Below are 11,959 nucleotides of genomic sequence, written 5' to 3'. Positions count from 1 at the left end.
TGAATTAGATAATGTGAATGCAATGAACGATTTCATGAAGGAGATTACTTTTTTATTCTTTTACTGTTCCAGATGCCGCTGATGACCTTAGAATTAGAAACATCTTTGCAGGAGAAAACTGTTCTTTTGTGACATGCACGTCTAACGAGGTACCATCAGAAATACCAGCCCAGCTTCACCAATTGCACTGTGAATAACATGACTTTAGACCTTTCAAACTGTGGGCAGTGCATATGCCAATCCTCCCCATTCACTTCTGTAAGGTACATAGTAATAAATAGCAACATGGTGGACTTTGATGGAGGATAATCAAAAACAAAAGCAAACATTGAAAAAGTCCCAGGACAGCATTCTGAGGAAAATATTGATGATTAGTCATTGATCATTCCCAAGTTGTCAAAAACAAAACTTTGGCAACCTGCATTCTCCAAAATTAAGGGGAAAGATTGGCGATTGCACCACCAGCAATTTCATTGTAAAGCAAGTGTAAAGTCGTGTCATTTGTACGAAGATTGAAGAGATTCATACAGGTGGTGGTTGGACTATAATGTGAACATCAACTCTACTTGTTTATTACACAGGAAGCTCATGAGGAGTCCAACAGTGCTAGTGTCAGCAATGAAACACAGCCCTGTCTTGATGGCATGATTGACAAATGGACCTCTGAATGTGATGCAAAGGCATGGAAAAAGATAAAACAGTAAGTATAAAGCAGGAGCAGTTTTTTTTCCAGTATGTAATTTGTTTCTTGAATGGCCTGATGTTTTATGACTGCTTTTAACACTGTATTAATAACTCTTCACAGGGAAATTCACAGGACATTTTCCTCTGCATCTTGTGTGAATAAAAGCTTCCTAGAGCAAAGGTAAACATAGTATCATCATCATAACTTTTAATCCGGTGAATTAGAACATCTACTGGCTCCCAGATGTTCACACAGATGTCAGTACAGTTTTTTTCTTTGTGTTTTTAGAAAAGATAAACACTTCCAGACTTCACCAAAGTACTCTGGCGTGAACTTGTCACTTGCACGAATTGCTTTCAAGAAACTGGTGAAGAAGGACAATGTTTTAGCAGAGGTATGTATGTTTGTAATGTGTATGAAAAGTTAATAAATATTATGAGTCTCCTAACTGATCGGAGGCTTTAAAAGAAATACCAAATAGTCCTGTTATTTTTTCCTGAACACCAACATACTGGAACAAAAGTGTTGGCTGATGAGTGACCATTGCGATCCTTTTCAAACTGACAGGTTGAGGATGCTCTGCTGCACTTGCTTCGTTCCCTTGATAAGAAGCCAGTGGGAGTGGAGGGGTTGAGGATCTACCTGCTTCTCAATGAGCTTCTGCACGTGATCCAGAAACACAACAAGAGACATACGAGCACAAAGCTTGCTGAGGCATTCGCTGCTACCGTACTGAGTTTGTCGGCTGACAGCCTCCAGGTCATAGGTACTGTCACCACCACACATGTAACATCAACAGAAACATTATAGTTTTATTTTTATCTTTAAAAACATAATTTATTAAAGTTTTTCGTGAAATCAAACCAAATTGTGAGAATTTCTATTTCCATTTTTGGTACCGAAATGTTGTCCCTGACATCTGCTTAGTTGTGAAATGCTTACTTGTATTAATGTCTGCAAATCTCCATGCTGTCTCCTTCAGGGGACTGGTGGTCCTCACTGTCACCCACCACCATGGTTAAACATGTGAAGGTATGGAAGCAGGCCCTCTCAGTGATCCTGTCCTTTGAGCCTGTACCTCGCAACTCTGGAGTCAGAAACCTGCTGCAAGTCCTCCAGTATATGTACAATGTTAGTATTTATTACCTATATTTTCTGTAAATGTCACACACCATGATCCTAAACTCGTAATCCTGCTCTCTCTTACTACAAAACAAAGCTTTGAACTTTGTTGAACCTTTCATCTAGTAAATAAAACACTTTTTTTAAAGACCAACAGCAGGATTGCAGAACCTCGAAGGATGCAAGAAAGTGATTTTTGTTTGTTGATTGACAAACACTTTCTCGATGAGGATCTGCGGCATTGGCGTTCACGGTCACAACGCAAGGTAAAAAAAAACAATTTTAATTAGTTTGTGAGCTCATGTGTCTGTACATCAGGGGTTTGAATACACTTCGTGATAGCTTCCAAGTCAATCCCTCCTTCTGTTTCTGTCACCTTTCATACACTCTCTATTCATGAAAAAAATTATTTAAAAAAACTTCTGTGATCTTCAATAGTTGTCATATACATGCATTGTGAAATATAAAGATATAAATAAAACATCTGTATGCTTTTTTTCACTTTTAGAACATGCATGCTGAGCCACTTATCCTCTGTAGCTTTCCCCTTGTGATGGATCTGCAGTCAAAGAAAATGGTTTTTGACATGAATGCTGATTACACCAAGGTAACTGAAGCCTTGATCTGTGCATCATTAGCCTTTACACATAATACAGTCAGGTTCAAGAAACACTGAAGTTAGCTGGCAGTTACATAACACAAAAATTGTAAAATAGTAAAATAAGCTATGAGAAATTAAATCTTGCATTTTATTCCAGTTGGAAACAGTTCAACGCATCATCTTTGATAGTTTATTTGGATATGAATGCTATTTTCCACTACCTGAAGAAGTATTCTTTGAACTGGACCTGAAGCGGACATCGGTTTTGGAGGACACCTTTGAACAACTGGCTACTGCTGATCACAGTGACTACAAGCTGCCACTTGTGGTAAACATGTAGTTTTAATCTGATAGCCATTGTATGACCAAAGTCATTTGGTCATTTTCATTGTTCAGTTTCTCTTGTATACTGTTTCTGCAGGAAAACTTAGGTTGTGCCCTTTTGTCTTCTAGGTTTATTTTGATGAAAACCACACAATCGATAACATCTACAGTAAAGATTTTTTTTACGAAGCGTTTCACGAGATGGTGTCACCTGAATCTGGGATGTTCATGTTCAATGACTCTGAAACGCTGGCATGGTTCCCTTCCAGAGTAAGACTTTAGATCCACTACTACTAATCCAACAATGGACTTATAAATCATTGTATTTAATGCATTCTGTTCTGATGGCAAAAGCAATATTAAGGTCTTACCTCAAGAGAGCATATAAATCATAATCCTATATTCAAGAAATGCATACAGTAGAGTTCTGATATAAATTGTCTCTACCAGGCGACACAGGACGACCAGCGATACTTCCAGTTCGGGATTCTGTGTGGATTGGCTTTATACAACCAGTGCATCATATACTTGCCCTTTCCACTGGCTCTGTTCAAGAAGCTGCTCAGTGTAAAGCTTTCACTGGAGGATATGATAGAATTCAGCCCATGTGTTGGAAAGTAAGTGTAAATTAATGTTTATATATATATATTTTATTTTAAGTATTTTTGGGGGCTTTTTATTGCCTTTAGTGACAGCTGAATACAGACAGGAACACACAGCAAGGACACAGCCTCGGTACATGGGTCGCCAGCTCTACCCACTGAGCTAACGAATGTAAATCTATATCACAGATGGTGATTTATAGTTTTGGTTTCAGGCGTTAATTTTCTGGTCAGAAGATACTGTAAACATTGCACATCTTCTTTGATATCTTACACATTATTCCTTTTATTGTGTTTTAAGGAGTTTACAGTACATTCTGGAAGACTGCAATGATGACGACTTACAAGACCAGGACATGTATTTTTCAGTAGGTGTTTCACATATGGCCAATATCTCTGTAATTTAAACCATTATAATGTCCCAAAGCACTGATATCACTATATTCTCCTTTCTTACAACAGATCACCTGGGATGGGACAATGGTTGACCTTGATCCTGAAAATCCTGAAAATCCAGTGACAAATGAAAATAAGTAAGGTTCATGATAGCATTTATCACTCTGCCCAATTTTTTGTGATACTATGAAACCAGTGAGAGTGAACTAGAATAGTAAGGTTGTGGGCTGGAAAACCAAAACAATAAGCTGAAAGATGCTATAAAGCTCTGAAGTAGAGCATTAACAATAAGGTAATGAGATAATAAATGAAGATCTTAACCCACTGGTTATCAAACTGAAATGTAATAAATAATAATAACTCCTAAATTTCTCCCAGAGGGCTTTATCAGTTACGTAATATCTGAAACTTTTATTTGATAAACAGGAAGGAGTTTGTAGATGCCTACGTGAATCATGTCTTCAACACATCAGTGGAGGGTGTGTTTCAGGAGTTCAAGCGAGGCTTCTTCCAGGTGTGTGACCGAGATTTGGTAAAGTTGTTCCGACCAAAGGAGCTGCAGGCAGTGCTGGTGGGAAAAGACTTCCATGACTGGGCAAAGCTGAAACAGGTACAGTCCAAAAGAAAAGCAACAACAACAACTGATTATAACAGTGGTAAAACAGAAGTAATTGTAATTGTCTGTTTCACTGTAATTAGAACACAAGTTATGAGGGGGAGTACCACATTGACCATCCTACCATACAGATGTTTTGGGAGGTTTTTGATGAACTAAATGAGGATCAGAAGAAAGCGTTCCTTTGTAAGTATTAACCTGATTTGAACATATAAGAACAATTAAGATTTTGAAATATATTGCAGATCTGCTAGACTAGCCTTGTTATATACACACTGAATCAAGGGTAAGCAACTCATGAATCACAATCTACTTTTCTCTACATTCGATATCTAGTAAGCCTTTTTGGGAAAATGCATTTGTACTGGAGGTGATATTTTAGCAGCAATAGCAGTTATTTGTGATCAATAAAAGAACTGTTACATTTAGCATGAACAGCGATAACATTATGTTGGAATTGACAGTTTGACCTCAGGGGAGGGCAGTGTGTAGATCAACAATTAAGGATGCCACAAAAATAAATCAATTAAAAAGCTAGAAACACTTATAACCACTTTTCCCTCCACTAGGGTTTGTGACAGGTTTTGAAAGGGAGCCTATTCTTGGCATGGAAAAGATCAAGATGAAAGTCCGAGTGAAGGAAGTCCAGGACCTCTCCTATGACCAGTACTACCCTGAGACACATACATGTTTCTCAGAACTGGAGCTGCCCTTATACTCAACCAAGGAGATCATGCAAACCAAGCTGACAGAGGCCCTGAGCAACCATAAAAAAATGTACTAGTGGGGCTGTACCATGACCATCTACTGTATCTCTACTGAACAGAGGACTTTGTAAATGGCTGACCAAAGAGTAGCCTTTGTGGCTACTGTAACTGTGTATTGACAAACATGATGGGTTTAAAAGTCTTTATGATGAAGATGATGTGTGTGGTGGGTGTATAGCAAACATTCAGTATATACTGTATATAAATAATTTGCAGAGATGTTTTACGTAAGTTATTTGATTGATCTCCTGCGTCACAGTGTTAGTGACTTTCTTATTTTGGGGCCAAGTTTAACAAAATAAATGTATACAGCAAATCTTAATCCTCTATAGAGACTGTGCATGTTTGTTGAGATGAGTGAAATGAGTGAATTTTTAAAACATTTTTAATGTTGGAGCAGTCAAAAATACATTCTTCTATGCATCTCAGCTATGGAATAACGGCTCAAACTGAACATAGATATACACCTTAAGACAGAGCAAATGTTAAGTTGTGAAACTGTGTTCCAGGTTAATAGTTTAATTCAACTGCAGAATCTCTTGCATATCTCCAGACAATAAGACTTCGAGCATCTGTTTTTTATCCCAGTGACTGAGGGTGCATACATTGATTGTAAAGAGAAAAACAACAGTTTTTCATGGAAGAGCAAACACACTGCAAAGAAGAGTTCACTGCTGCGGATAGCTGGGTTAATATAAGTCGAAGTGAAATAACTCATGAGAAAACACTTAACATGAACGTGACTAAACTTATGACTAAATAAACTTGATGAGACACAACACACTTCTTGAAGAGCCTCTTGTTTTCTTTCTCCTCCACTTCATTTATCATTTTAAATAATAAAACAGCAAACAGTCCACTTTATTTTACTCTTGGACTTGTATTTTCTGTATGTATGAATAATATTTGTTATTGTTTTATTATTTGTTTTTCCTCCTTTGCTTTAATGTTTCGTTTGTGTGTATTTTATGTTCAGCAATGTGTAATGATATATATGTGGGAAAAAATAAAAATGAATCATTTGAAAATACCAATGTCAGTGTAATTTTGGACAAAAGATAGAGAATAGAAGAAGAAGAAGAAGATATACTTTAATAATCCCCGAGGGGAAATTGTTGTTTTCACTTTTTTTACACACACGCACACACAGGCTGAAATACACCCTTCCATGCACTTGTGGACATGCAAACAGGGAGAGTAAGTGTAATGTAAGTATATCATACTGGTCATTACTTGGACCTACAAAAGAAAGAAGAATAGCAGTTTTATTTTGTCCTCAGTATTTAATGTCTGCATAGTTCACAGGCAACCCACGCAGTTGCAGCTGATAGGTAACATTAGCATTACTTTATCACCACTGTTTTTTAGTTGAAAGAGAATGGACATGAGGAGTTATTTCTCTGATAGATGAGTTTTACTGTAACTGTAGCTGACAGCTTGCAGCATACTAACCGTGAGCTGGCAGTCTTTTTCCTGTGTTGCATATTCCATTGACACTTTCGTTTTTCTTTCTCCAGCCCCTCCTGCTGCTGCTGACACACTGGGCGTGTTATTTTCGTTTCACCAGGCTTTGCGTGTTGTCATAACTTTTGTTTTCCATTCCAGGTTTGCATAATGAGCGAACCGAGTTTCGTTTCTGACTGACGGCGCTGAGTCATATAAATCAGCTGTCGGTCTTTCAGAGTCACTTTGCTAAAATGTTTTCATGGGGAGAGGACAGTCAGCAGGGCTTTCGGCTGAAAGATGGCTCAAACAGAGCTCAATCGAAAGCTGATGCAGTTCACTTTTTGAAGCTCAGTTTTCACATCGCGGATCTGTCAGCGGGTCACAATGTGCTCGCCTTCACCAAACGCAGCGGAGACGCGTTCATCATCCGCACTAACGAGAGCGAAGACGGGACCAGATCCAAAGGAAGACAGAGTGAGCATTCTTATGTCCATGTCTTTATGTTACACTCTAACTTTTTTACAAAGATCTGGCTAAAGCAAGTTCTGTTTTTTCGCATTGATCCACTATCACCTGATGTGCTGTGTGCTTCCAGAGTATGTGAAATGTCCAGAGAAGATTCAGGCTGTGAGCTGTGGTGATGATGTGGTCACACTGCTGTCTGAGAGGGGCAACGTACTCTGTGTGGACACCGCTCACACTCCTTTCAATCCAAGGTAAGGACAGACAAAGTTTATGTGTCAAGTTTGTTGATTGCAACTGAATGACAATAGATATTTTATAAATATTTGCACCTGAATTCATGATAGTGAACTCTAATAGTTACTAAAGTGTCTCTGGTCTCTGCCTTTTCAGGACACCAGAAGTGCTGTGCAACATAGCAGTTTCTCAGGTTGCTTGTGGGAGCCAGCATACAGTTGCCCTGACCAAAGGTACAGTATGCTGCTTCTAATTTAAGATTCTTTTAGCTCCTAACACAGTCATGGACACTTGGGTCTGGGGTCTAGACAGAAACACAGAGTGCTAAAATAGTCCCATCCATGAGAAGTCAACATTCACATACAATACCTGTAGCTCTCTCCCCTCCAACATTCATTCACTAACTATTAATTGTTGTGTAGGGAAGTTGTATCAGCCAGGGTTTAGACAGGATAGTAAAAGTTGACAGGAAAAGTGGCACTTATGGTGATTTCTCCACAGATGGTCAGGTGTATACGTGGGGCCAGGACTCCAGAGGCCAGCTGGGTCTGGGGAAGAGGAAGGCCGGCGCCAATTCACCCCAACACCTCCGATCTCTGTCAGCGATCCCCCTGGTCCAGATCGCTGCAGGGGGAGAGCAGAGCTTCGCCCTCTCTGTCTCTGGAGGTGTGTTCGGCTGGGGCAGAAACGACTGTGGACAGCTCGGGCTGGGAGACACGACGGGTAAAATAAGCAGTCATTACAGCTAACATTTATTATAAATGATAAATAATACAGTTTATGTAACATGTAAACCTGTTATTTGTCCTATAGACAGACATATTCCAACATCTGTTCATTGCCTGAACATGAAGAAATCTGTTCACATTTCCTGTGGAAAGGACCACACTGCCATTTTGACAAAGGTTAGACAAAGACAGCTGCTAACAATTTCATGTTGTAATCTTCCACTATTTATTGCTGGAGAGAAAAAACACAACAGTAAACAGTTCTACAAATGACGCTAAACTGATGGAATGTGTTGTGAATTATCTCAATAATTTTTGCAAAAGAAAAGTATGTATTTACTTGTTAAAGCTTTGCGCTGAGTGGGCATTAACTTGTCCCACCAATGTCACTCCCACAGTCCCAACTCCAGTAAACTCAGAAAATACATACTGTGTGGTAATTTGTTTACCTTTACAACTTGTACAGGTTGTATCTGCTGTGTCTAACTTTACTCACTGACCAAAGAATATATGCAATTAGGAATGCACACCAGTGTTGGAGAGGTGCCGACCACGATGAGAATACAGGTGTGAAGGAAGATAGTTACACACTCGTAGCCACCATGCAAAAAAACATTTATAATAATTTACCATTTACAAACTATTTTCCTCCACACCTGAATTCTAAAGAGCAAATCTGTGTAATTATCATATCTGTGTCATTCATATTATTATTTACTGTACACAGACTAATCAGATAGATACTTCATAGGGAGAGCCAAGATTAGTTTTTTCACTGATGCTTCTTGGGAAAGAAAAATAAAACACATACTGCTTTCTTAGATACCACAGATATGTAAATAACTTACAATAATAATGGTTGCCTGGTTTTTTCCTTAGGAGGGTGCAGTGTTTACATTCGGCTCTGGTAAATGTGGACAGCTTGGGCACAACTCATCCAGAGATGAACTACGACCTCGGCTTGTTGCAGAGCTCTGGGGGGCAAAAGTCAACAAGGTTGCATGTGGACGGTACAGTACAAATCTTTAACTCTTATGCAATTATTATGAGCCATTAGGTCTTATTACTAATTCAGTTCAAGCACGATTTGATGTTACATCTTCCAATTGTGACTGTTTCTGCTTACAAATGGCACAGTTAAATATATTTTTATACCGGGTTTGCCAGACCTCTCAGGTTCATCCGAGCACTTTTGCATGGCTGCATGAGAAAGTTATTGAATATGAGGCTATAAATCTTAACATTAAGAAGGGATTTCAGTTCATTGTTTCATTTGAGAATGTCACAGAATGTCAAAGCCTCTTCCTGATCGTAACTCAGCATTTGACCACAACATTTAGCCACTGGCTCATATTCTCAGGTTGTTGCATTACACATTCCTTCTGCTGTCCAGGCCTCATTCCATCAACAGCAGAGAAATTAGTTCACTAGCTATAGTCTGGTAAAAGGGAGTTTTGGAGGCTGGCAAAAGTCTGAAATAGCTCTTTTTGTTGACATTTAAATATTGTTTGTGCTATATTTTTCTCAATCAGACATCACACATTAGTGCTAACGAACTCCAAGAGAATCTACTCCTTTGGGTGTGGGGAGCAAGGGCAGCTGGGACATGGAGAGGAGAGTCATCCGTCTGTGCCACTACCTGTTCAAATGCCACAGGGTAACTACATTTCTGAAATAATTCGATTGACTGATAATAGCATATAACAGGAAAATAACTTTAACAGCCATAGATATGCGAAGAGAGATTGGCCGCTGGTTTCAATTATTTCAACTTGGGTTTGTCTGTTAATTTGGCACAACTCAGAATGCAACAATCCTCATGAATCATGAGTGCCATTGCTATAGATAAGAAGGCATGTCAGTGGGAATTGAATCTCTTTTTAATTGTTCTGAATGATGATTGAACTTGGAGAGTTTAATGCTGATCCAAGCCATAGAAGTGTTCCAACTGAGTCATATAACATAATCAATGGGGAAAAAGAATGGGACTTTAACTTCTAGAAGCAGGAGTGCCCAAAATAGCTCCTCCCACTTTGCACATTTCTTGACAGTCTCATGACAATTCAGTAGGTCATGTGCTTAACCCAGGGAGGTTTAGCTGCATATTGTCAGCATAGCAATGATACAGGATGTGGTATTTTCTAAAAACAGAACCCAGTGGCAGCATATATAGTGAAAATAAAATGGGGCCAAAAATGGAACCTTGTGGTACACCATAAGTACCAGAATAGGATACAAATCTAAATCTACTAAGGCCTTATACTGAATACGTAGATGTACTATATGTTTGAGACAGTCCAAGGGTATAGGCTGGTCGACTGTCACCTGAGTAAATTATCCCATACAGTCAAATTATGTCAAGATTAGACATAACTTTTATTCTATTATTATTTCAGACACCACTAATGGTCTCATAATTAGAAACATCTACGCAGGAGGAAACTGTTCATTTGCAACGTGCACGTCTATTCAGGTACCAACACAAATACATACAATACACACCATAACTGCAGGAGGTGTAATAATACAATTATTTATATAGTAATTTTTTCTAAACCAAACATGTCTTGTTTCTTTCACAGGACGTTCAGGAGTTAAACACTGACAGCGTCAACAATGTAACAAAGCACTCTATTGATGATATGATTGACAACTGGAACTCTATGTGTGATTCAAAATCATGGAAAAAGATAAAGCAGTAAGTATAATGCATGAACAGGTACTATTATCTCAAACTGTTTGTTAAATAGTCTATTGTTTGTCTGCAGAGCCATTAACACTGTATTCTCAGTGTTATAAACTAACCATATGAAACCTTCACAGGGAGATCCACAGGACGTTTTCCTCTGCATCCTATGTGAACCAGTGTTTCCTTGACCAAAGGTAAACACCATCGTGTGTATGATCTTTACTTCTTCTCCTCTGTATCTGTACATTACATTTACACATACTTTTTGTCTTCATAGCAAAGATAAACATTTCCAGACCTCACCAAAGTACTCCGGCTTGAACTTGTCACTTGCACAACTTGCTTTTGAGAAACTGGTGAAGAAGCAGGATATTTTTGCAGAGGTATGAAACACAAATGTGACTGTATGTTTGGTAACTGATCAGTAATTGACAAGGGAGATTGTGTTTACTTTCCCAACCATTTAGTAATACTCTACTCAGTTGTTAAGTTATCTTTTCTCAACAGGTTGAGGCTGCTGTTTTGCAGTTGCTTCCGTCTCTTGATGAGGAACCAGTGGGAGTGGAGGGGTTAAGGGTCTTCCCGCTGCTCAATGAGCTTCTGCACATGATCCAGAGACACAACAGTTGGGGGACTGAGCTTGCAGAGACGGTTGCTGCTGCCATTCAGAGACTCTCTGCTGAAAGCCTCCAGGTCCTAGGTACTGTGAGAAATAACTGTATGAAAGTTTGAGAGGCTTCCTTTATCATTAATCACAGGCTCATGTTAATAGTGTGCTTACCAGACCTACAGTAAAAAAAAAGTGTCCACCAGCTTAAAATAATGTTGTCAAACACTTTCTGAACTGGTCAGTGGCAAAAAGAAGAACATTTAATGAATGTATTTTGACGATGCACAATTACCCATAAGGATCATGTTGTAGCCTGTTAAAAAATATTTTGTAAAATAATGTCCAGGTTGAAAAAGACCAAAGTTACCCTTTAATGTCTGCAAATCTCCATGCTGTCTCCTTCAGTGGACTGGTGGTCTTCACTGTCGCCCTCCACCATGGTTAAACATGTGAAGGTATGGAAGCAGGCCCTCTCAGTGATCCTGTCCTCTCAACCTGTACCTCGCAACTCTGGAGTCAGAAACCTGCTGCTGGTCCTCCAGGATATGTACAATGTTAGTATCAGTTGTCTTTTCCTGGGAATTTCAAACCACACTAAACTTTTCTACGTTTTTACTATTCTATTTCCTACCAGTCTTTTACCTAATTACCACTACCTAAATGTACTTGTTTTA

At 38.9% G+C, this 11,959-nt stretch overlaps 2 protein-coding genes across 2 annotated transcripts in view; both read left to right on the top strand.

Annotated features, from left to right (window-relative positions):
• Positions 1-72: 72 nt before the first annotated feature.
• On the top strand, positions 73-6,109 carry LOC118330022 (probable E3 ubiquitin-protein ligase HERC4; the record flags this gene model as incomplete). The annotated part of the gene is given in 16 exon segments (XM_035664395.1): positions 73-149; positions 582-700; positions 806-865; positions 974-1,079; positions 1,253-1,451; positions 1,668-1,816; positions 1,957-2,073; positions 2,316-2,414; positions 2,566-2,736; positions 2,862-3,002; positions 3,183-3,349; positions 3,636-3,702; positions 3,797-3,867; positions 4,157-4,340; positions 4,430-4,532; positions 4,916-6,109. Coding segments are annotated over 16 exon segments (2,045 nt in total), but the record flags the coding sequence as incomplete, so codon positions are not given.
• A 532-nt stretch (positions 6,110-6,641) lies between these two features.
• LOC118330310 (probable E3 ubiquitin-protein ligase HERC3) overlaps positions 6,642-11,959 on the top strand; it is a 16,946-nt gene continuing 11,628 nt past the window's right edge. The window contains exons 1-13 of the mRNA XM_035664800.1: positions 6,642-7,033; positions 7,155-7,275; positions 7,415-7,491; positions 7,760-7,981; positions 8,072-8,163; positions 8,866-8,996; positions 9,519-9,643; positions 10,383-10,459; positions 10,569-10,684; positions 10,810-10,869; positions 10,953-11,058; positions 11,183-11,375; positions 11,691-11,839. Of these exons, the coding sequence (XP_035520693.1) occupies positions 6,811-7,033; positions 7,155-7,275; positions 7,415-7,491; positions 7,760-7,981; positions 8,072-8,163; positions 8,866-8,996; positions 9,519-9,643; positions 10,383-10,459; positions 10,569-10,684; positions 10,810-10,869; positions 10,953-11,058; positions 11,183-11,375; positions 11,691-11,839 (1,692 nt within the window). The 5' untranslated portion in view covers positions 6,642-6,810. The remainder of the gene's footprint in view (positions 7,034-7,154; positions 7,276-7,414; positions 7,492-7,759; positions 7,982-8,071; positions 8,164-8,865; positions 8,997-9,518; positions 9,644-10,382; positions 10,460-10,568; positions 10,685-10,809; positions 10,870-10,952; positions 11,059-11,182; positions 11,376-11,690; positions 11,840-11,959) is intronic.

Source organism: Morone saxatilis, unplaced genomic scaffold (assembly GCF_004916995.1).
Source record: "Morone saxatilis isolate NCDOM2014 unplaced genomic scaffold, NCSU_SB_2.0 Contig2, whole genome shotgun sequence".
NCBI lineage: Eukaryota > Metazoa > Chordata > Actinopteri > Moronidae > Morone > Morone saxatilis.
Note: the sequence above shows the minus strand (reverse complement) of the source record. Positions and strands in the feature narration are given on the sequence as shown.